At 35.5% G+C, this 26,274-nt stretch overlaps 1 protein-coding gene across 1 annotated transcript in view; it reads right to left on the bottom strand.

The window, feature by feature from the left end:
* The window catches only part of CSMD1 (CUB and Sushi multiple domains 1), a 1,244,565-nt gene that overhangs the window by 323,910 nt on the left and 894,381 nt on the right, over positions 1-26,274 (bottom strand). The window contains exons 13-17 of the mRNA XM_049818613.1: positions 19,637-19,819; positions 17,494-17,820; positions 13,441-13,635; positions 9,081-9,219; positions 1,947-2,134 (exon numbers count right to left, since the gene is read on the bottom strand). Coding sequence (XP_049674570.1) covers positions 1,947-2,134; positions 9,081-9,219; positions 13,441-13,635; positions 17,494-17,820; positions 19,637-19,819 — 1,032 coding nt within the window. The remainder of the gene's footprint in view (positions 1-1,946; positions 2,135-9,080; positions 9,220-13,440; positions 13,636-17,493; positions 17,821-19,636; positions 19,820-26,274) is intronic.

Genomic DNA, 26,274 nt, shown 5'->3' with positions numbered 1-26,274 from the left:
AAAAGACTTGTGCAAGATCCAAATCTCTAGTGCAGCACTTGGCACCCAGGTGGCATAGTACCTAAAATAACTCTAACTTTCCATGCTTAGGCAATCAAATACAGCCCCTGGATTCTACTTCAGAGTTTACTGAATTGCTCCCTGGACTCTGCTGATTCCATTGACCAGATCTCCACTGCCCAAAATGTAAGCTTCAGGCTCTAGACACTACTATGTTGACACTTAAATTTTAATGTTTAATCTGCCAGCTGTACGTCATTCGTGATGACATAAAAGCTTAAGAGAAAAAGCAGTCACTATCTGTAACTAAGAAAGGATATTAAGCTTTTTGTTAATATCTATTGAAATTAAATTGTCAGATAACTATTTGATAGGAAATATAATTCACAAAAAAACCCAATCTCACTCCTTAAACTGAGAACTTGCTTTTTTAAAAATTTAATTTCATCTTCTTATTCATTTCTAATAAAAATTAATACTAGTACCCCTTTTAAATGCTAATGTTTAAATGTTAATTCTACTGAAAGAGAAAGATGCTCTGTTCAGAGAGTCAATCTGCTCAGAAGAGCCTGTGAGACAAAACTTTTAGCTTTTGTTATGCCTTTAAAAATTGGAAGTATATTAGCTTTTTATAGAAAAGGCTTTTAAAAATTATTATTCTATGCATGGGAACCATACGTAAAAGAAGATGAAGATCATTTACTAGCCTTCTGTCGTCTTTACTTGCTAAAGATCTTATTCCATTTCAAGATTTAAAGTGCACTAATCAAATCTAATTCTGACATTTTATCAGGCTACCTTGAGACATAAAAAACTAGTGTCATGTGAGATACTAAATTTTTCAACAAAGGTAAAAAGCAAATATACGGATATTGTTCTAAATAATTTCATAATTAGACCTTCCTCTTTAGGAATGTGTAGGGCAGATATCTTTTTATTAACTGTTTTAAATTTGAACAGAAGACATCTACCTGACAGAGGGCTTAAAATAAAACACAAAATTATAAATATTTAAGGACTGTCTTACAAAACATAACAGCAACATTTATATCCAATACAATCACAGAAAATCAGCATCTGCAGGTAACTCGTGCAGAAACCTACCTACTGTTCCTTGTATTTACATAATTTAGCGGCCTTGCAGCTTTATTATAATCTGCTATTATCTGCTTAGCCATTACCACCATATCTGAGCCAAAGTTAAAACAAGCTATGCAGAATTTCCAAGTTTTGATGTAGTTATGAAATGTAAGGTTGGCAGTTGTTCCAGATTCAGTGTGATAGCAACTCTACTGCAATCAGATTCGTTTCCAGATAAGAACAATTGATAAAAGCAATGTTATTTGTTTAGCACAACCACACTAAACACATAAGCTCTCTTTATTCAGTACTTAAGTGATGCCTATACTATCATATAAAGATCAGTGTGGCTTCAGTCCATTTAATATATGTCATTTTATGTATCTAATTTAAAAGAAAATGCTATTATAATGACTCTGTAGTTCACAGGGAGATATTATTATGCATTTATTTGCATTTTGGAATCATCATGGATAAGGCCCAATTCTGCTTGGTACTGCAAAAGTGTATTAAAGCCAAGAAAAGAGAAAAAATGAGAGAGAAGGCGGGTGGGGGAAACCAAACAAGCCAAAAAAGGACAATATATCTTTACCCATAAGGGCAAGATTCTAAAATTATTTTCCATTTAGTTTAACACCTAGATCTATAAGTATTCTGAGTAACAGGCAGGAACTCATGAAGAAAAAACTTCCAAAATGAATTCGTAGTTTCAGAATTATCTGTCAGTACATCACAGAATAAACATAATTTGTTCTTATACAAATATAATTACTGAAGTTTATTTTTTCACATTTGTTTGCTCATTTTCAAATTGAAAGTTATTTTCAAAATTAAATAAAAATCTATTGGAGAAACATCAGACTCACTCTCATAGTGAATTAGGAAACCAACGCTGGAACGACTGTTGTCTGTAGTGAACAGCAGATACATGTAATTTCCAGTACTGATAAGGAACTGGGGTGCTTGTGTTCCATGGTATTCTCCAATTAATGGTGATGAGTTAGCTGGCCCATCTCTGACTTCCAAAGTATCATAATTAACTTCAGTCTGAAATCTGAAAAGGAACGTGCAAGTCAGCTGGTAGGTAGAGGAATGGTGTTATTTTCTTTAACTGTTAGAAAGGCAACCCATGTGTAACTGATCAAGAATATCATTCATATAAAAATTTGCCTATCTACAGATCCATTGGTGTATTACTGAGGATAACAACTAAGGAAAGTTTTACCCATATTTTTCCTTGCTTTGTTGTGTCTGGTATCATATAAAATTCATAAGGGGTGTAACATACTTCAGATCAACCATATGAGTGTGTATCAGAAAGACATTTAGTAGGGAATCTGGGTACAAAAATGCCAATTGTCTCAAACAAAACTGCTTTATGAAGATCCAAGAAATTTCTTGCCCTCAGGCTAAATAATAGTTGGGCATTCTAGGAACACCTTCAATAATATTTCATTATTTCATTGCAATAATTTCATTATTTGATATTTGCTATTTGGCAAAAGCTGTTTTACATATTCAACTGTTTAATTTTTTATCCAAAGAATTTTTTCAAACATAGTTTGCTACTTTATTTTTAAATAATTTTGTTCTATGAAGTAAAGCAGTACAAAAATACTAAATTTAAATCAAGCCCTCATTTTGAAATTTGTTACACTTATAATAAGCAGAATTCCTTAGTTTATCTTGATGTGTCAAAAAACCAGATAATATAGACAAGAATGGAAAAAGAGAAGGAGGCTAATGAGATAGCTGATTTACAAGAACAAATAACTTCAAAATCAAGAGCAGAGTCAATGTCTGTGTCAATCATTAAACCACATCACATTTCTCCAGTTCATAAAGGATGTCTATGTGTGCAGTCATCCACCACTAGTTGTTCTTAAATCAAACAGCTCAAATCTGCTCTTTCTGTAGATGAAACTTTGACTGGCATTTTTCACATCGGATGCTTTTCAAGACAGTTTGTGGTTATATCAGCTACTCTTGCAAACTGCAGCTTCTAAACTATGCACACATCAATTTTACTGCCCACAAAGTTTGTGCTATTACATAGATATCTATACTGGCCCAAATACATTTGCCTGCAAACCCAATATTCTTATTTTCATAAGATGTTAATCTTTCAGAAATGCATATGTTCTGAGATTTTCTTTTCTTTTCCCATAGGGCTTATTACTTCAACTGCTGAGAGCAACAAACTGTGTCCCTATACAACACAACACTTTGAAAAAAGTGAATGCCCTTGAGCTGCCTTGCCAATATAGGACACATGTTTAGTGGGTCTGGAGATAAGAAACTGTGTTCTTGTAATTGAAGAAAACTGCGAATTATTAAACATTCAGAAAACGGGAAATATAAAGGACATTTCTGCAAAGTGTAAATAAACTTTATACTTTGTTAGTCATGATGACAGAATGAACAAGTTCCCCAGCCAGGCCATTATATTTTACAGACCAATTAGCATTGTCATGTAAAATCATCTTCACAGACACATCAGAAACAGTAAGTTCACATTTAGCAAGTATTTAATAGTCTCTATAGTTCTTCGCTCATGATTCCCTGAAAACAAAAGCACATTCAGAAATCGGAAAGTATTTGTTTGCTTAACTATCAGAGCTAATGACTGCCTGGACACTGCCTTAGGCCCTTCATATCCTTCCTTGTTCTTCACACAGAAAACTCTGGATTTATGGTGCTTTCAACCAAACTACCTACTCTACTTGGATATGTTGGGTAAAATCCATGATTGCTTTCACTGCTATCTATCCACTCTGACAGTGGAATACAGGGCTTGCAGGCTTGCTAATACATTAAGCATTTTCAGGACCAGTTTCTGGCAGTGAAGCCAGCTAGCATGGAATGGCCTATATCCATACTATTAAATACATCCTTTAGCCTCTCCAACAGGGAGATATTATTCAAATTTTCTATTATGAATGGTTGCTTGCCCACACTAACTCCTGGCCATGCTTGATAATTATTTGGGAGAATGCTAGTTGGCAAGCTCAAGAAGTATGTTAGAGACTATTTCAACACTTTAACTGCACAAATACATGAGTTCTTGTGTCTGGGAAGGTTCTCTGATTCTGTTTAATTTACCAAAATAGACAGTCACAGAGGGCTTCACTAAAGTACTTGACAGTTTTTCAGTACCTTTCCATAATTTCAGAGATTATACATTGATTTACCCTGCAGCAGAATGAGGAAAACTGACAGATACGGCTAGGCTGGTTTAAATACTTTATTTGTACTCATAATGAATGGACTAAAGATAAATAATTCAATAGTCCAATTATTTTAACAGTCATGTTTGTGAGGGAAACTAATTAGGAGTAAAGTGCTCTCAGCCAGCAATTGCAGTTTTCTTAGCAGGGCGGAATGACAACAGTGGGTTGCAAACCCTTGCTGGAGACAGAAAACTTAAAATAACTCTTACAGGAATTGCTACCCATTACAACAATCTTTATTCCCAGTAGGTTCTCGCTCATCTCGAACGTAGAAACTTCTTTCTAGTTCACTTGTCTGTTTTCAAGAGTTTGAGGGGTGGGGGTGGTTTTTGGGTGGGCTTGTTGGTTTGTTTTGGGTTTTTTTGCAATCTTTGCACTGCCACTGAAATTATAAATCAAGATAATTTATTATTGGAAGTTATTCTTCCTTACTGAAAGTACTTAATTAGGAGTTACTTTTTGGTTTGTTATTTTATTTTAAAGTTTATTAGCATACTTATGTTAGTAAAAGGCAGGACATTCTCCAAATGTTCACAAAGAATTTTAAAAAGACTTCAATAATGCTATGTTATTCTGTTCTTCATACATAGTTAGGTAGGTTTTGAATAAGTAGGTTTGTTTTATATACTGTTCAATGAATTTTCATCAACATTTTAAGTACCAAAAATCTTCCAGTCAGCAGTTATCCTTCTAATCCCTTTCCTTATGGCCCGAATCAATTAGGTTTTACTTTTTTGTTACCCTTCCAGGCATTAGTCATGATCTGAAATGCAAAATGTTTCGATGTAAAATGTTCATAGGGTTACTCAGTCATTTGCTGCTATTTCTGGAAAGTTTCTAAGTAGCCTGATAAGGCACATTTGTCTAGCAACATTAAAGCTTCATTAGCTCAAAAGTGAGATAATTTACTTTATGAATATCACATTCGTGCAAAATTTCATTCTGGCAGCTGTATCTGTGATGGCAAGTCATATAGCAAAGTATAAAAGGGTTCTATTTTCCCCAAACTAGACAAAATACTTGACACAATATTGTACTTGTCAATGAATTGACAAATCAATTAATTGATCTTTTTGATTTATTTGGTAATGATTTTGCTTACTGATTTGTAATTTGTTAATGTTATATCAGACAGCAGAGTTAGTTTCCTGTAAGTAATAAAAAGGTTTTCCATCCAATTTTTAATGGATAGCAAAGCCTTCATGTTAACAAAAGAAAATAGCTTTATTGCAAAGGGAGAATATTACACTATCATTAACTTCCCAAAGTATAACACTTATAATGAAATTTATAATGTAATGTAGTACAGCTATACAATTTTCTAAACCTGCCAGGAAAGCTCCATAAACCTCCAAAAAAAGCAAGGAAAGGTTTCTTCTCTGTCTACCAAAATCAGTGTGCTTCATGGTAATACTGTTTTGTAATTGAAACATTTAGGGAAAGGACACAGCATCCTTCTTTTAATAATGCTGATATAAAGCTGGAGTAGGTTAATTTACTGTCTGCTGTACTTTAAAACTTATACAAGATCAGAATTGTCAAATTTGTATCAGGGTAAAGGTCAAGATCTTGTTTAATTTCATTGGAGTTCAATTTCTACACAAAGCTGTAGAATTCTGTTAATGGAATGTGTGTGTGCATCTGTCTAAAATTCAGTAAATTTAGTTCTTAAATGGGACCATATGTCATAGGAGCCCATGTTTCCCATTAATTTTCTCAGAAATGTAGTGGTCATACTGTTAAGGTCATAACCAGTCATCCAAATATCTGCAACTTTAGGCAATGCATTTCATTTTATAAAATGCTCCATCTTACAACTAATTTGGCTGTTTGTTTTCACTGTATTTGGGAAGACACCCCTAAACCTCAGGCTTCTGGTGATTAATTTTTTTTAAAAAGCTGGCAAATAAATATAAGCTTATAATTAATTTGTTAAGGTTTTAATGAAAAAAAAATCTGAAACTTAAAATTCTGGACCTTACTGCTGAATCCATCCAATAAAATCAAACAACCTTTTGTTGTTTTCAGAAGTAACATGATAATTTTATGAAAACTGTTTAAACATTTCCCATTCTTCTCTGACCTTAATGTATTTATAATAAGAAAACAAAACAGGATTGGAAAAAAGATATGGTAAACTAAATATACAACCTATTTTAATCTTCTCACTACATTATGTTCCATGCCTCTAACCATGTTCACAAAAATCTTCTATGCATGTGTTAGTTTTCATTCATATTTCTTGACAAAGGGTAATCAGAACTTTAGCAGCTCAGTGACCAGCGTAAGTGCAAGATGCATCATTTTATATATCAAGATGGAATTCTTGTTCTTATATGATTCACTTTGCATTTACTTAATCTACCTGCAATTTTGTTGCCCAGGCATCCAGTCTTGTAAGAATTTTCAGCAATTCTTCAGTCATCACTTGTTTTTAATATCCTGAATAACTTAATATTATTAGTCTTTTTTTCTCCTTTTTAACATCATTTTTGAACATGCCTGAACAGTTTTGAACATAATACAGATCTCTGTAGAACACCAAAAATTCCAACTGTGAGACTTTTATCGTCTGTTAATCAAGTTTTTATTCAGGCAATGCCCATCCTTGTATTAAAATGATGCTTAGTTTTTTAATAGCCCTTTGCAGGGTGAGGTGCAAGATACAAAACTTGCATTTTGAAAACCCAGGTGAACTATATCCAACATATTTCTATGCCTCCTGACACCATCAAAGAATTCCAACATGTTTCTGAAATAGGATTTCTTTTACAAAAGCCATATCGACACTTCCTCAGTATATCATATTTATCCATGCTTCCACTAGTGCTACACTTTACTATAGTTTTCATAGTGGGCATCCAGTATGCAGTTCCTTAGATCTCTATGAAAGACTTATAAAACACACAGTTCCTGAAGTGCACAGGTATCAGGACAGTTTTAAAAGAACAGTTACAGTTACACACAACTTTCAGTTGTTCAGCTACCTCATCTTTGTACTCATTCAGGACTCCTGGGTGAATGTTCTGTCTAGTTCTGGTGACTTGCTGTTCACTCTGTCTCTATATGCCACCATCCCTCAATGGCACTGCAGTCTGAGACAGATACTCCAATGACTTCCCCAAAATGAAGAATGTTGTGAATGTTAAGTTTACATGGGTGCAAGAGGGAAACAAACAAATCAATGGAAGTGATACAGAAACCCACTAAGCACATTAAAAAACCCCGACCTTTCAGTTCACGAATGTCCTGAGTTGCAAACTGGAGAAGTACTTAGCGGAAATATCAGATACACTTATTTGGTCCTCACACTCTTCCCTAGGATTCTGCATTTTTGTCCCTCTGAGGAATACGATATGGAACAAGATGGATCTTTGATTTGACCCAGTAACAGTCACTTTTACATTCTTCTGCCCTTCTTTCCATTAATTATCATGTCTTTTTATTTCTGCTCTTAGAAATAGAAGGCTGAATGATACTGAAAAATTTTCCTCATCACTGTTGACTCCATGCAAAAGTGAAACTAGACACAGATTATTGCCTCTCCTTGGGTAACAGTGGAATACAGGAAGGTCAGTACAATAGAAGCTACTGCAGCCTAGCTCCAGGTTCTGTCTTTTGTACTGTCTTTGCATCTTTTTGTCAAATGGAGTATTTAGTGTGATAGAGTATCTAGATCAAACACCTAAATAAATGGGTATTTTTTACTTCTTTTACAAAGATGCTTGAAGGGTGAAGATTTTTTAAAATATCTTTTCTTTTTTTAAGCACTTTCTAGTGCAGTATAGAGTGGGACAATCACTTCCCTCGACCGGCTAGTTGTGCTGTGCTTGATGCACCCCGGGACACAGCTGGCCCTTTTGGCTGCCAGAGCACACTGTTGACTCATATTCAACTTGCCGTCAACCCAAACCCCCAGATCTCTTTCTGCAGGGCTGCTCTCCAACCTCTCATCCCCCAATTTGTATATATAACCAGGATTACCCCATTCCCCTTAGACATTCTGGCACTTGCTTTTGTTAAATTTCATATGTTTGGTGATTGCCCAGCTCTCTAGTCTAACCAGATCTCTCTGTAAGGGCTCTCTACCTTTGATGGAGTCCACAGCTCCTCCTAGTTTAGTATCATTGGCAAACTTACTTAATGTACATTAGATTCCTGCATCCAGATCATTTATAAAACAATAAGGAACACTGGCCCTAAAATTGAGCCCTGGGGAAGCCCACTGGTGACCAGCTGCTAGCCTGATGTAATCCCATTTACTATAACTCTTTGAGCCCAACCCATCAGCCAATTGCTCACCCAACACATTATGGACTTGTCTAGCTATGTAATGTATGTTGCATCAGAAAAAAAAAAAAAAAAACAAAAAAAAAAAACAACGGGGAAAAAAGATGTATCAAATGCACAATACTCAGAACTTTTTTCACAAATATTTTTTTTTTCCCTAGGAAAATTATGCTTTATTATAGTAAGACCTGATCATCATCAGGGACAATATATAGTTGTATCTGAATACAAAAGTTGTCAAAGGTCCAAAGGATATCCCTATTTATGAGCTAGGAGGCAGATGTTTAATGCAAATTGTTTAAAACTTTAATAAAGATAATGTAAACACAGTTTTAAACGTTAATTTTCTGCTTAAGGAATAATATTGTGAGTGTTGCAATTTCTTTTTCTCATTTGGGTTCTTGAAGAATATTTTTCTTCAATGTTAAAACAAATATTTGTGCTCATACATTACTTGTTGTTTGACTTTATGATTCTTACCTGTCAAAAGTGATCTTAATGGAATGTCCTGGTCTTGCTTCAATCACCCATTCACAATTAAGTGAGTCCTTATAATATCCTGGCCACCCTGGTGGTAAGATAACACCACTTGATGCTGTCAAATGTCCACCACATGGTGCTGAAAGAAAAAAACACATATACTTTTATCATACACAGTATTTCTGATTTAGTATTACATATTCAAAGAACTTACAAAAATGCAATTAAAAAGCATAGAACAATAAGTTTAATATACAACACAACTAAATTTTCTACATTATGTTATGAGCACTTTGTTTTCTTCAGAATCGTAAGTTCTGCAATGTATCTTACCATAGCTTATTACTCTATACATATCTTAATACACAGAGCATGGCACTTCCTTCTGTTGAAAAGCACATTATCTCATTAAAACTTAATGTGTCATCATTTTTTAGGTCAAATAAGATTCCACACTTATGTGAAAATATCAAATAAATTGTTCCAAGTAATTTATAGTTAATTATTTTTATTGTACTATGCAATCTAATACCTCTTTGAGTAATCATTCAGCTCAGTGGAACTGATTATTGTAAATATTCCACTGAATCACAGAACGATTGAAGCTGCAAGGGACCTCTGGAAGTCATCTAGTCCATCCCCTGCTCAGTACAGCAGAGAGCATAGGACCATGTCCAGTCAGGATGATGCCCTCCCTCCAAAGGCAGACACTACACAGATTCTCTGGCCCATCTGTTCCAGTGTTTGATCATTCTCACAGTGAAAGTTTTTTCTCACGTTTAAACAGAATTTCTTGTATTTCAGTTTGTGATCACTGCCTCTTGTCCTGTCACTGGACACCACTGAGAAATGTCTGGCTCCATCTTCTTCACACTATCCCATCAGGTATTTATAGACATTGACAAGATCCCTCCTGAACCCTGAGCCTTTTCTTCTCCAGTCTAGACAATCCCAATTCTCTCAACCTCTTGTTGAATGACAGATGCTCCAAGTCCTTAATCATCTTTGTGAGCCTTCACTGGACTCACTGTAGTATGTCCACACCTCACTTGTACGGGGGATCCCGGGACTGCACACAACACTCCTGATGTAGCCTCACCAATGAGGGAGGGAAAGGACCCGTCATGTCCTCTCAGCCCAATTCCCCGGCCTCTCTGACAAGGTGCCTCTGAACAGCAGTACAAACATATGGTGTATCAGCCACTCTTCCCAGTCTTACATTATCTGCAGACTTGCTCAGAGTGCACTCTGTCCCAGCATTCTGAATGTCCCAGCATTACTGAAGATTTTAAACAGTATTAGACCCCGTATTGACCCCTGGGGTACACTATGGACTAGTCTCCCATTGGACTTCCTGCCAATGACCACACCCCTATGAGCCCAACAGTTCAGTCAGTTTTCAGTCCACCTCCCTGTTCACTTCTGCAGCCCATACTTCGTCAGTTTGCCTATAGGAATCTTACAGGATACAGTGTCAAACACCTTACTAAAACTGAGATAAAAAACATCCACGACTCTCCCCTCATCCATCAGGGCAGTCATCTCATCACAGAATACTATCAGGTTGGTCAGGCGTGACTTCCCCATCATAAATCCATGCTGACTGCTCACAGGCACCATCTTGTTCTTCATTGTTTGGAAATGGTTTCCAGAAATATTGCTGCATCACTTTTCCTAGCAATCGAGGTGAGACCTGTAGTTCCTCGGATACTCCTTCTTTCTTTTCTTGAAGATAGGTGTTTGCTTTCTTCCAGCCCTCAGGAACCTCCCTTGGTTAAATGACCTTCCCAAGATGATTGAGAGTGGCCTTGTGATCTCACTGGCTGGCTTCCTCAGCATTCCTGGGTGCATACCATCAGGCTCATTCCTGTATGTTCTCTAACTTGATCCTCCACTATAAAAGGGGACCAAGTGTTGCAACAGGGCTATGACAGTAACGGCTAGACAGGGAGCATTTTTCAGAGCAGGATCAGAGGACTTTGATGCAGGATTAAACAACAGCAGAAATGACTGAACTAATTTTCGGAAACGTGAGTCCCTTAAAAAATTAAGCTGTCATAGCACAGGGCTTTGGAATGTTATATTTTAACAAAGGCTATGGACCAGTCTTAAACAGGAACATTCTCAAGGTCAGGTAAATTTATCTTAGTATCATTTGTATTACCCTCAAGTATTCAGTTGTATCATTATCAGCAAATTCCATATTGCAGTACAGGAAATCTTGTCACTTTTCCTCTGTTTCTCTAAGAAGTGACAAGCAAACCTATTATACCATATGGAAATGAATAGTAACATGAACTTGTGACTACTAAATTAATATTCCTAATTTTGATTCAATGTTTTTTACAACAAAAAACATTGAACTCAAAGAGGTTATTTGATTTTATTCATGCCTTGTGCTTGTCTCTGGGAAGTTTTTTCCAGATTTAAGAAAGTGGGGGGAAAAAAGCAACCCACAAAACACAAAACATACACACTGAATTGTGTCTGGGGCAAAATGATTGGCCAGAAAAATGGCATTTACATTACAAGTGTATAGTTAATGAAGAATGGAATTTATTCCATGGTAGTTTTTTAAATTAAATTTTGTCATATTAAAAACAAGAACAACCAGAAGACTGTTTTTCCTCACCTGATTGTAACACATCACTTACTTCACGTATTTCAGGTGGTGCTTATAGAGACTGTTAAGTATACAAAGACACTGAGCAGAGCAAGAACAACAAAACCCAGCAATTGCTCAGAAATCTTAGACAACAAGAAGCAAACTAAATTATTTCTAAACTAACTAGCAAGGATGCTTAGTCCATACTGTAATCCAAACCCAGAAACTCCTTCAATTATCAACTAGAAAGAGAATCCACATCAGAAAGGAACACATCCTGAATGTAACTTAAAAGAACATTTCCTTCTATACCAAAACAAAAAATAGGCAAAATCTAAAAAAAAAGTCTCATAGTTTACTCCTTTCCTCATTAAAAACTAGTTAGACATCCTGCAAGATTCAAAGAAAGGATAACTGAGGGGTACTTATCTATTTTCTTAAAGAGTAATTTCTGGGTTTTTTTTTTCTCTTTTTTTTTTTTTCTAAAAGTGCTCATCTTGGGTCTTTTATCTATGTGTCTGTAGAAATAAAATTACACAAAGATTACACTGAATACTTTAACAATTGTGTATAGAGTTTCAAAATGAGAAAACATCTTTTGATGAAGAACCCTGCCCTACTCCCTGCTTTGGAGTGGGCTGGTTTTGGTCTAGGCAAAATAACCTGCTCCACTTCATAACTCATTACATGCCTTAATCAGGATAAGAAATCCTGCTAGTACAACATCTAGGTTCACATACACTACTTCTATCAGGCTGCTAAAATGTTATTTCTAGTATCTCTAAATTTTCTTAGGAACACATAGTCATCTGAGAACTGAGTTGTCAAATTGCCCAAATAACAAAAAACATGGAAGTGATATGATCGAGATCCTTAAGTTACTGCAATGACACTGGAAGTAATGGAGGTGTGAGATTTACACCAATTAGAAGGTTTGGATTAGTTTCTTCAAAAAAGTATCATTTAATTGAGTGACTGTATATCCATTGTTTACTAAAAGATATACAATTTTTTGAAAGTTACTTTTAAAAGACATACTCTAGTTATTTATTAAAAATAAATAAATAAATAAATAAATAAATAATGTTCATATGTCTTGCCTTAGGACCCATCACTGTCAAGCACCAAGGAGTCAGTCTACTTTTTCTTTCTTTTTCACACTGTATTTCATACTAAAGAGAGATTTAATCTTAAGTATAGCTCATATTACTGTTTATTCACCTAGGCAAAAACAAGCAAACAAATTTGGAAATTTTGGGGAATATAATGAATATTAAACATAGCTCTGATTTTCACTATATTTCTCAGGAAAAAAATGTACTGCTCATTAATATGTTATGTACAGAAATTCAGGTATACTGTTCTGAGAAAAACAAAGGTGCAAAGTTTTAAAAAATACCGTTAAATAGAAACGTTACTTCACTTTTCTATGTGGTAGATAATTATGTTCTTCAGTATACTACAGCCAAAACTGTTATAACAGCTATAACTCACAACCGAGTAATGATGGTGACAATCAGAACTTGAAAAGAATAGCAACCAGTTTTTTAGAATGCTAATTTATTCCAAGAATATAAAAGCAAGCTATCTTGTGTCTATTATTGCTCTCTCATTTGACTGGAAGAGTGTTAAAATAAGACAAATTAATAACTTCAGCTAAAGCAGTCTTATTTATGTGCAAATTGTAAAAGTAAGCTAAATGTAAATAGTCTCATTATTCAAACCGTAGGTGCAAAGTAAAAATTGTGCCCTTACCTTCACAACGTGGGACAGTAGAGCTCCATACTACATTTCCATCTTGCATAATACATGTTATGGATTCAGAGCCTTGGGTCTTCACAAAGCCATCATCACAGTGGAAGGAAACAGAACTTCCCAGAAGGAATCTGTCTCCAAAACGCCTCCCATTTATAGGAATGCCTGGATCATGGCACTCATTCTGACCGAAAGCTGATAAAAACATAGTAATAGTAATAACAATGATAATAATATTAGTAATAATAATAACAACAACCACTCCTCTAAACTTGTTGTTGTTGTTTCTGGGCTGTTTTTTTTTGAGGGGGGAATAACTTTTCAGTTGTAATATAATACACAATATATAATACAATTTAATTGAAAGTATAGAAAACTCCTCAATAAAAAGTCAGCTTTAAATCCAATGACATTCACACAGATGCAACATAGTTCAAATTTGGAAGCTTCTTAGTTAGGTGTGGCTTAGATACACAAGAACACATTGTTCTTAAATTTCCCTCTGGACAAAATCCAGCTGTTTGTCTCTCATATAATGAGAAGTATGGTTTCACATTGCAGCTAATTTGGCAGAAATACAGGTGATTGCTAAAAAACTATGGCCACTGCCTAGGGCAGACAGAGCAACCTCCCAGTGGGACATTCAGAGCAGTCCGCCTTCATCTAGTGGGTTGGCAATACAGGGTGCAAACCACACCTCCATGTGCATGTCTGATCTCATGGGGAGTGTTTTCAGCAGTCCGTGGATCAATGAGTTGCACAGAGCAGCTGCTTGTGGGTGCAGGTAAAGCTAGGGGACTTCCGTGCCTTTCAGGAGGTGTGTGCAAGTAAGGGAACGCGGGGTGAGTGCTTGTAACTCACAAGTCTTGTAAGGGGAAAGCGCATATGTAAATCTTGGCAGGGCAGGATGAAGATGGATTAGAGTGGAAAGGTATTTACAGATTTGTATGTATTAAGAGTCACAAGTGGTGTTCCCCAGGGTTCGGTATTGGGGCCAGTTCTGTTTAATATCTTTATCAGTGATCTGGACAAGGGGAATGAGGGCACCCTCAGTAAGTTTGCAGACAACACCAAGTTGGGTGGGAGTGTTGATCTGCTTGAGGGACGAAGGCTCTACAGAGGGATCTGGACAGGCTGGATCATTGGGCCGAGGCCAACTGTATGAGGTTTAACAAGGCCAAGTGCCGGGTCCTGCACTTGGGTCACAACAACCCCCTGCAGTGCTACAGGCTTGGGGAAGAGTGGCTGGAAAGCTGCCCGGCAGAAAAGGACCTGGGGGTGTTGGTCAACAGCTGGCTGAATATGAGCCAGCAGTGTGCCCAGGTGGCCAAGAAGGCCAACGACATCCTGGCTTGTATCAGAAATAGCGTGGCCAGCAAGAGCAGGAAAGGGATTGCCCCCCTGTACTCGGCACTGGTAAGGCCGCACCTCAAGTCCTGTGTTCAGGTTTTGGGCCCTCACTACAAGGAAGACATTGAGGTGCTGGAGCGTGTCCAGAGAAGAACAATGAAGCTGGTGAAGGGTCTAGAGCACAAGTCTCATAAGGAGAGGCTGAGGGAACTGGGGTTGTTTAGCGTGGAGAAGAGGAGGCTGAGGGGAGACCTTATCGCTCTCTACAACTACCTGAAAGGAGGTTGGAGTGAGGTGGGTGCTGGTGTCTTCTGTCAGGTGACTGGTGATAGGACGAGAGGAAATGGCCTCAAGTTGTGCCAGGGAGGTTTAGATTGGATATTAGGAAAAATTTCTTCACCTAAAGGGTTGTCAAGCATTGCAACAGGCTGCCCAGGGAAGTGGTTGAGTCACTATCCCTGCAGTGATTTAAAAGATCTGTAATGTGGCACTTAAGGACATGGTTTAGTGGTGAACTTGGCAGTGCTACATTAAAGGTTGCACTCAGTGATCTTAAAAGTCTTTTCCAGCCTGAATGTTTCTATGATTCTAAGATAAACCAGGCAGCACATGGAGGCACCAAGTGTAGTCACAGCACCAGGCCTGTCAGAGTTCAAGGATTGTCTGGATGATGCTCTTAGTCATATGGTTTAGTTTTAGGTAGTCCTGTGAGGAGTGGGGAGTTGGAGTCAATGATCATTATGGGTCCCTTCCAACTTGAGATAGTCTGTGATTCTAAGATTTTGTGTCTAATATTGTGGTTTATCTGTTGAATTGGTGATACTGATCCTGAATCTACAGTTCACTGATTGTCAGTTATGTTTCATTAATAAATCAATAAACTGCTTTGGTCCTGATTTGTTTTAAACCATGACTTGAGCACTTTTTCCCTGCAACACATAGGAGGTCCAGAAGTACTAACACTTTGGCTGAAATTAAACTAAGCATTTCCTATGAACATGAAGGGTTCATAAATCAGGGACACTCCCATTTGTCATCTCAGTTCCCCACTATGGAGGCATATGTGCTCTTAGGTAATTCTAGCACATAAGGTGTACGTACATCAAGCTCAGTGGTAACACCTACTCTAATGTGAAAAGTGTGATGGAAAGCTCTTTGACATAATACTTAGGTGATCAGGACTCTCAGGGGGCTTGATCCATGAGTATTATATTCCTGACTGCATAATTCTCCAGCTTCAAACAGAAATAGTAAAGATTGTCCTGATTATGGTCTGTCTTTACTTTGGTAGAATGGCATATGGAAAAAGAGATCTGAATAATGTCAGAAGCAGACCTAGAATTCAGGCCTCACATTTTCTGGTAAATCTTTTAATCTCTACAGTCTTAGTTAAGGTGAGGATCTCCCTTTTCTCTTTCTGCCACTTTTCAAAGGACAATAATTATCCCTTTCTCTGAAAGCAAAGGAACAATTTAGGCATCTAAGACTTAAAAAGGGTTGCAATCCATTAATTCCAGTTTTATGTGAGGCATCTTTCTAAATAATGCAAGGAAACACCTTGGCCATGAACAAACACTGTTAATTGATTATCTTAATTGTCACAAGATAGGAACAAGCGCAAGATGTGACAAAGACAACTTTATTGTCAATTAACTTCTTCTATAAGCTTAGAAGATGATTTCTTAAAAAAATTAATCTCCATAGAATTAATGTCTTGAATGACTAATAAAACTTCTAGGAGAGTTAGCAGTCCATAGCAAATGTAACAATGTTTTCTGCATGATGATGATGTTACTAGAGTTTTCAATTGAGAATACTGTTGAGTAATATCCTTTCATATCAACAAAACAACAGATGGCTATCTGTAGCCAGATATTTTTTAGTCTGGTTTCCCAAACGGGAAAGACTTATGCTTTCAGTAGCTCTCTATACGTATGTGACTGCTAGGTCCATATTTAGCAACTTTTGAACTTGTTGACCAGTTGCAACTAAATTTTGTACATTTGAGAATTTCATTCTCAGATACTATGTTCTTGAAATTCTTAAAGAAACTGTAGCCAGAGAGAAAAACTATTCTTAAATCAGTACACTCTATAGAAAAGACTTCTGCATGAGATCAGCTATGTTCTTAGACACTAGAAAAAACACAGAGGGTAACTATTATGTGTATCCCCCAGTCTATATTCATAGGTGTCTGTATTCTTAGATACCACACTATCTAACTGGAAGATAAAATACAAAAGCAAAGCAGGTTCCCAGAACTATTTATTTGCAATGATATTCTAGTTGCTTTTTGTACTTCTGTGCTTTTCAGATGAACATCTCCATACTTGGGATCTAAGCTTGACATCTTTCTGAACTTACTCTTAGTTCCATTGAGAAGTATATTAAGTTACTTGCACTGGATGCTTTGATCTGGATGATCTGGGCTTTAGTTAAGTGCTCTGCCTTTATGCAGTGTCAGCCAAAAAGGCCCTTAAATAATGAAGGGAAATCCTCAGCACTATCACAATTAAAATAAATAAATGATAAAGATTCAGATAAGCTAATGAATATCAGGAAGACAGCTGAAAGCAGTGCAATTATACAAGCATTACAATTTACTTCTGTATTATAAATAAAAACATGTTCTATTTTTCATTATTATAAAAAAAGATAGCTTGATTTTAAGACTAGGCATAAAATAAAAGCAGAGGTTCTTACTTGTGTATGTGATATTAAATCCTCTTCCAGTGGTAGAGTGATCTGACTGAAATTCAAGTCTTACTATGTGCCCACTGCTAGCCAACTGAGAAGGGACCTCATTGCCAGAAAATGTGCCAAGAGGTGGTAGATCTGAAATCCCATCATCTTTCACTGTAAGGTAGTCAAATTGAGGTTCTACATCAAAGTCGTTGAAAATCAGATGGATTCTGCTTCCTGGCTCTGAGATAATTAACCAAACACAGTTCATATTGTTCCCATACTCCTCAGGATAATTTGGAGAAAGAATAATTCCAGACGGTGTGGTGAAGTTGAAGAAACACGAGACTAAAGAAAACAATAATAGATTCTCAAAATACTATCCACAAACATTATAAATGCTTGTCTTTCTATTCTTTATTCTCGTGGAAAAGGACGCTTTTGAAACCTGGATGTCAAAACTACTACACATGCAACGTGCAAATGTTTAAGACTGTCGAATATTTCTCCAGTGTAATGTGTCAGCCTTGTATGTTTTTTTTCCCCACGTGAGGCTAAGTGACTGCACCAGGGCCTGCAAGAGATTACTGGAAGCATGTAGAGAATGCCAAAGAAAACAGAAGTAATGCCCGATGTGTCAGAATTTGGAAAAATTGGCAGGTTTGTTCTGAAATGAAAATGCAACCTCCAAATTTAAATGTGATTTTTTTTCTAAAAGGAATTTGCATGTAAATGTATTTAGCAATCCAAAGAATCAAGCACAAGGGCCAGTTTGGTCTGCAGTACACAGAGTTCGTGCCGATGTAAATAACAGTAGAAATTTCTCAGTCAAGAACTCTGAAGAGTATATAGTACAAACTTATTTTACCCCTACTTTTCCTTCAATAGCACAGGGCAATTAAACAAAAATGATTCATACCTCTCGTCTTTTTTCACTCCTTTGGGCCAATTTTCTTTAAGACTGTTCCTAACTGATTTCAGAATCATGAGCTTGTGGCCAGTACTTTAGTGAGAAATACAATACATTCAGTAAGAGGAAAGCTCACTGCATATTAATTAACACAGAGGATAACCACCACTCAGCCCTTCAAACATATCAAACTGAACTCAATATTTGTAAATAGATATTCTAAGTTTAGATTCCATTATCTTTCATAGGGCATGTGCACATCAAACAGTGGAGCACAGTAAAATAGTCCACACTTGCTAACAGAAACTAATATACCATGCAGTGTAATACAACACCATGAAGAAACACAGCTTCTGTCTTCAAAGGGAATTGAAGCTGCACTGTCTCCATGCCCAGGCCTTACATGCTTAGACACATTTCAGCTTTGCATGGGAATATAGAGATTACTTCCAGTCCAAAGCAAGCTTACTTAGCTTGGTAAGTCCTGTACCAATACAGCTGCAAAATACATGTATGCCCAAGTAGAATTGGACACCTCACTAAGGTTGTTTTGAAAACCCAGTACTGAATTATAGGACTCTTTATAGGAAAAGGTAATGTGGTCTGGAGAACTGAAGTACCTAATATAGTTGGGAACTAAAAAGATTTACTCTATTTTACCACAGAAGAAGAATAAACAAGAAGAGTAAAAAAAAAAAAAAAAAAAAAAAAAAACCACCTCTCTGTTTAAATCCATCTACAAGCTTACCTACAAACATATTTTATCTTTTAAAACAAAATTCACAACTAATGATCTTACCTACACTTTTTCCATGTTGGATATCTTTATATTCCTTATATTCATTTTCATGCTTTATTAAGATATCAGAAAAAAACCCCAATCTTTTCTTATGTGGATCTGCAGACTGCTTTGTACTGCCAGAATCAATGTGTATGTGCCACAGAGTACTTTTGAACACTTATATGCTATTAGGAATTGCTCATTTAGAGTCTAATTCAACACACATTTACATTAAGAGTGTTAAATGGTTCAATTAAATGTAAAATGAGGGGAAAGAACATTCTAAAACAGTCCTACGTGATTTTACCCATAAATGAGCTACTATTGAGCCAACTAAAAAAAACAACCATGTGACTGAAAAAGTCTTCAAGGTCTTCTGAAATGTTTTCCTGCTGGCTAGTCACAAATGCTAATAAAAGCAGGAGGCTAAGGTCAGAAAAATAATATAGAAAAAAAAGTATTAAAAATCTTACAAACACAGCTGGGTTTGTTGCCAGACCACTGGTTGTTTTGTTGACATGTAATCGTTCTCTCTCCCACCAGTTCAAAAGCTGCTTGACATTCAAAGGTAAGTGTGTCTCCATGAAGAAAACTGCTGCCAGTCCTTTTTCCATATGATGGAATTCCAGGGTCTCCACAACCTCCTTTCTCAATTTCTGAATATCAAAAAATTCAAACACAATAATAAGGAAAATATATTTGCAAGCAATTTATATGTCAGTGTCAGAAGTGCTTTCAAAATATTTGGCATTGTGCCTTAAACTAACATTTACAGCTGAAAGTGAACTACAGGTAAATGTTGTAAAACCACCTCCAAGATGACTTAAGATCTAAAGTCTTTTCACAAGCTAATAACTTCCATACCTGCATTGCTGAAGATAAAAAAATACTCACGTTTAACTGCATGGCAGAACTGAATTACAGCGTATTGGAGGGTAAAATTATAAAGCCATAGTCTCCATTCTATCCATGGAGACAGCCTATGTGTAGATCCTATTTCCGGTAATGATGTGCTAGTAATAAAGAATCTATCTTAACTCTCACATCTGCAATTCCATTTATAAGGCTATTAGTAACACGATTAAAAGCATATAAATTACTGATAGCATCAATGAATTTCATTTTAAGCACTAAAATATAATGAAAACAAAACTGAGGAATTATTTCTTAATCTCCTACTTCAAATCAGAGCCACATTCTTCTCAGCTGCATTCAGTTACGTTGAAATAAGATTAACCTTTTGGTTTACAGTTCCTAGGTATTCTCTAGGACATCTGCTATTGAAATTATTTAATTTGTACATACTGAATGTAAATAGACAATATAAGAATATAAAAACTCAAGCCTTATGAAATTTATGAATAACAAGAATATTAGGAAAGGAATTTAAATATTAATTGCTTGTTATTGAAATGCTGAATCATCTTACAGATTGCTATACACATGGCTATTCGTCAAAAAATGAAGGCTCCATTTCTTTGTCATTAAATTTAAAGCAGTTTTATTATTAATTTCCGTTTGAGCAGCAAAACTAACAACAAAGCACTGCTGGTTCTATAAACTCTGTTGCTACATCTGTAGTAAAATTATGCAAGTCTCATTTGAATGAAACTAGTAATAAAATTATTGTTATTTAATTTTTTCCCAGTTCAATCCAAGGTATGATATCTGAAACATTCAAGATAACAAGAAAATTCAATTCACTGAAGAGTATTAAATATTAATATAATTTAACACCATTAAAAATGTCTGCTGTCAAATATTGTTAAATCTACTAATGTTAAATCCTGGGAGAAGTGTATATCTTGACATGCTAACTCCAACAGAAATTTTAAGTTGCAGGATAGCATTATTATGATATGTGAAGTCAATCCACTACTTTTACACCCTGAAAGCAGTTGTGAACAGATTGTTGACAAACATCTTCAGAATAGTATGCCACGTATTTCACAAAACAACAGGTTATTCATCAGGATAAAAAGAGGTATAAAATGAAAACATCTGGCAAAAAGGCCAGTACACAAATATAATAAAACACCAGTAAAGAAATATCATAAGCAATATTTCTAAATAAGGATTCAAAATTATATGTATTTACAAATTCTTTAATGTAGTTTCACCTGCCTGCTCCTACTGAGACATTGATTGCTACTGCCACAGTGGAGCACTGGACACCTGAGTGTTCCCAGCTATCCACAGCTCCACATTCTACATGAAAATGTGGGGAGCTACAGAAAATCAGAACCCACTTTTTAATTGCATTTTAATAGTTCATTTCCTCCACTGATAGAAAAGCAATATCTAATCCAGCATGTGAGAATAATCATAAACACTCTTTTCCAAAAACCTGTTGTTTCTCAAAGATCAGGGCAATACTGTTTCAGGCAGGAGTGTCAGGAGGCAAACTGTCTGCAAGGTTTTGCAAAGGCATTCCTGAAGATTATCCCTTAAAAGAAACCAACAAGTGTTTCTTTCCATGGTCTACAGAGAAAGTATCAAAATATCTTTAATTAATGAATTTACTGAAGTAGAAGACAGATCAGGATGCTTTCTAACTCTCAGGAGATACACCAAGCCCTAGAAGAGGGTTATGGAACAGTGAACCCAAACTTTTAACAGAAATTACCATGAATTAAGCTTTCTGGCAGGTTGAAAATTCCTTTTTTTGTAGGAAACTAGTAGAGTATGTCTTTAGTCAATACTGAGCTCTTACTGAGGAAGGCAAGAATGCAGGATAAACTTTGGAGACTAAGCAAATACTTTGTGCTTCTGAGGATGTCTTATTTGCATTTTGACAATAAAAAGGTTGAAAAATTCTATCCAGCTCGAGAAATCCACATCTTCACAAACCTTGAAGTGAAGACTATCTACGCTTAACAGAAAACGTACTCTAGTCAAAACCAAGTTAGTCAGGTTGACAGAAAGCACCCATTATATTTCAATGGATAGCATGCACTTCTATCTTCAAGTTTCACATAAATTTCCTGGTATGAAGATTTACTATAACATGCATACCATATCACTCTTATTCATATTACGTTACAGGTGTTACTATCAATAACACAATTTTAGATCAACTAATATTCGACCAATTAATTTTACAGTGAGACAAAGGTCGGTTGTTTTCACACCACAAAATCAAAAGAACACCCAACTTAGATAGTTTAACAACTTTCCATGCACTTTTTTCAGCTCAAGATCTGTCTTTGCTCTTGTATTACAACAAATTAATGCATACATTAGACAATTTCCTGCCAAAATATTTGAAAAAATACCACAACCCCAAAATGCTGTGTCTTAGATGACTGAATTTCTCATAGATAAACCGATTGCAGCTCTGTAGTGGTTAAGATGACAAAACTTCCCTTCCCCATAAAAAGATAAAAACTTTTAGGAGTAATCTCAGTTTTAATGTCCGAATTTTAAAATTTTTTATTGAAGTATTATAAAATATAAATCCATATAAAAATTCTGCCAGCAGCAGAACACAATATTAAATATTCACTTTCTTAGTGTTCAGGAGATCATGGGGGAGTGACAGAACAAAGCAGATTAAGTCAGATGCAAGACTGTCTGTACATTTTTAGTCAAGAGATAGGTTTCCATCACATATATTACTGACAGACCAAACCTTAGGGAAGACAGAGAAGATCTAGAGTAATACAGCCAAGTAATGATTCCCAAAAATTTTCTGCCCTCTGGAATTTAATACAGCTTTTTATTTCATTGCCTTTTCTGGTACCTGTCCAACTTCCACAGATTTGATCAGAGAACAAATTTTTAAATGTCTAAATTCAGTTGAGGTGCATTGTGCCTATTACTGCAACACTTGCACCAATTATTCTGCTTCATAAATTGCAAAAAGGCTATACATCTGCTAAAAAGACAACATTCTTCTGACCAAGTCAGTTGGAGCTATGTTGAGAAAAATCCTACGGAACAGAAATGTTCTTAAAATGACAAACATGAAAATAAAAGCTGTGCTAACCTATTTAAAGTGTGGCAATAAACCCCCTATTCCTTTAGGATTATTCTGTGTACTCATTCAATGTTGGACTTTTTTTGATCTGAGTCCTTAGAGCTGTGTGAAGTTCATCAAGTTTGCAAATAGGCTCTCAAGCTCAAATTTAAACATCAGCTTCCTCTGGTTACCAAAACATTAACATTGATCTTATTCAATTGTTTCTGGCTTTCATGTACTCTCTTTCAGTAGCCTGGGGAAAGAGACTTTTCATCTTGTTTGTAAACTAGAAATATTTACTCAATTTCAGGGAACAGTCTCTCTTTAACGTTGGAAGAATTACAAGATTAGATTTCTGATGAGAAGATCATATCCCTCTGAATTTAATCAAAGAGATTTCTGATGCTGTGTTTGCTTTCAAAGGAAGAAATATGACAATTCTAAAATGATATGAAGCATCTAAATAAGTGTTAGGACTACTATTTGAAAGGCGTCACATTGCAATTCAAGTCTTTTTGATGAAAAGGATTTGCATTACTTTGACCCCAGTATCTGAAATATATAATAAAATACTTCATAGATTATAACATTTGGCAGTCTTGAATGTATTAGTCATGGTAGCAATTTACCTTTTTTTCCCTTGTTACTAGATCACAAATACACAGTTAAAATGAAATTCTTCATGCCACTGTTTTCATTCATACTGCCCAATATTCTAGCTTAGATGATTAGTGAATCATCATCAAATCACTAAATCTGTAGCTAGATACAACTTTTACCAGTACATTTTTAATAATATCCTCATGCTTTAATAATTCAGATGTACAAATACAATTTAAATAAGTGTTCTAAACACATGTGGGTTACACAACAATCCATTGTTTCAAAGAAGAGGTACATAAATAAACTTCAGTAGTTCAAGGTCTATCAGAAAGTTGAAGTGAATACCTCTAAAACCTAAAATCATGAATTTGACACCACTTCATAATTATCATCTTAGCTATAGTCAAGATCATAGGTTAAGGGAAGCTGAGAACTGTCACAGGTATATATTTACCAAAAAAAAGAGATAGTTTGGAAGTTTATTTCCTTGTCAGATAGGACCTTTCCAGTTTAACATCTAAACTCCTATATTAAAGGCCACAGAAATTCACGTTTTAAATAAAAGCAGACTGATAATTTAGTTTATTTCCTCTTATTCCTCATATCTCCCTGTGTTAACAGTCATAATAGCCATCAGAGTGGAATCTGATTTAAAAATACAAATGGAGAAACCCTTGTATAAAGAGAAAACCTTATACAAAGAGAAGGGATAGAGAGATATGCTCAGGACTGCAGAAGAGGACATATGTTAAAGAGTTATATTATATATATGATTCCTGCAAAGGAACATGGTAACAACTACTGAAAGTGAAAAATATAAATCAAAACGAATAGAAAAAAAATTTCAGATATCATATAACTGGACTGTAAAAGTGGCTATTAAAGCTAAAATGAGGTTGGCCTAAAGCTAAAAGCAAGGTGGCCTTACATGATAATTTTATAGATGATCACAGTTTTATCATTATTCCAGTAAATTTATTCAAAGAAATTTTACAGTACAATTTATTATCAGTCTCCAACTATAAAAAGAGAAGGCTTCCTTCACAGGTCATATAGTTCCCAGCGGCATTCTAAGAGATTCTCACAATTTCTCTGAAATGTTTTGTCCTTGCTGTTATCAAAAAGGCCACAGATCATATCCAGTAGATTAATTTTTGTTGCTTCTACCTTATTGCATTCTGTATCAATATTAAAAAACAAACATGACCTTATAATCAGATAGATGGAAAACCAACATAAGAACTTTTTATAGGAAGTTCATTTAAGCTAACAGTTCACTATCATAGCGTATGGATGGCTTGTTGGTAATAATAACTATCATATCTTATCATATCTTATAATATAAAAATCCTTGAAAGTAATAAAATAATTTGAGAAGAAAAATAATCAAACCTTTTCAACAAATATGTTAAAGTTTAATATTTACTGTGTACTTAAATATTCCATTACAGAATGCAGAAAAATAAAATGTTGCTTTGTTTAGAAGCAATTTTACATGTCCAGGGGTAGATGCAGACCAAATCTGAACAGGGATGAGGAGAAAGCTTTCTGTTACTTGTTGCAGAAAAGTTTATGATACCAACTAACTGACTGATGAGATAGCAGGTCAAATTCATTATCAGTAATTGCAGAAAAAGAAATCTGGAAAAAAAATATTATCAGCTTGCAGGCCCAATGATAGGTTCTGAATTGACAGTTACCACTCAGGAACAAGTACTATGGCATACTAAAGATAATCCTATGAAACTGTAAGCTACTGAAAATGTTAGGAATTGCTAGGAAAAGAACAGTGAACCAAATAGAAAATAGTATTCTGACACCACACAAAAACCTATTTCATTTGCATATTGAATACTGTATGTAATTCTGCTCCTCCACATAAAAAAAAGACAGATTAGAACTAGGGAAGGAAAACAAAAGATCAAAGTTACTCTTTCTGAGGAACTGAGGACAATTAAATAGACTGGAAGTCTCTTTTTTGGGAGGTGAAATATATGTGTTCAAAAAGTGATTGGACAAACACATGGAAGAAAATCGAATTGAGAGACAAAGAGGAAGTACTTGAGCCATGCCTCGCTGGAAACAGGGTAAGTACTCTGGGATTGTCTCTTGATTTATCACTGTATACTTCACCATTTTTTCCTTAAACATTCTTTTTTGTCTAGTATCAACATGCCATGGCCTTTCGGTCTCAGTGTAGATTTTTATTCTAATGTTTTGTGATAAGGTATATCATATTGTTCAAAATGCAGAATTCATATTTCTTTATTAACAGAAAGAGTAGAGCCTGTCTATACAAAAGGCTGAGCAGTGCCCTGGACAAAAGTTAGCCCAAAGGTATCCTGTGGAACGTGAGTTAGCATGTTACAGTGTAAAAATAGGGAGCACAGTAAAAAGCAAGTGCAGCTGTCTTAGAAATTGTCAGAATAACATAAGGATGAATCTTGTGAAAAGGTGAACCATGAAATGAGACAAAAGACAATAAAAAAAGAAAAAAAAGCTAGCAGAAAATGAGAAAGAAGAACACCTCCACTTTTCCAAAAAAAA

This window comes from Accipiter gentilis, chromosome 16, assembly GCF_929443795.1.
Source record: "Accipiter gentilis chromosome 16, bAccGen1.1, whole genome shotgun sequence".
Classification (NCBI taxonomy): Eukaryota; Metazoa; Chordata; class Aves; order Accipitriformes; family Accipitridae; genus Astur; species Astur gentilis.
The sequence above is the reverse complement of the archived record's forward strand: the minus strand, read 5'-3'. Positions and strand labels throughout refer to the sequence as shown.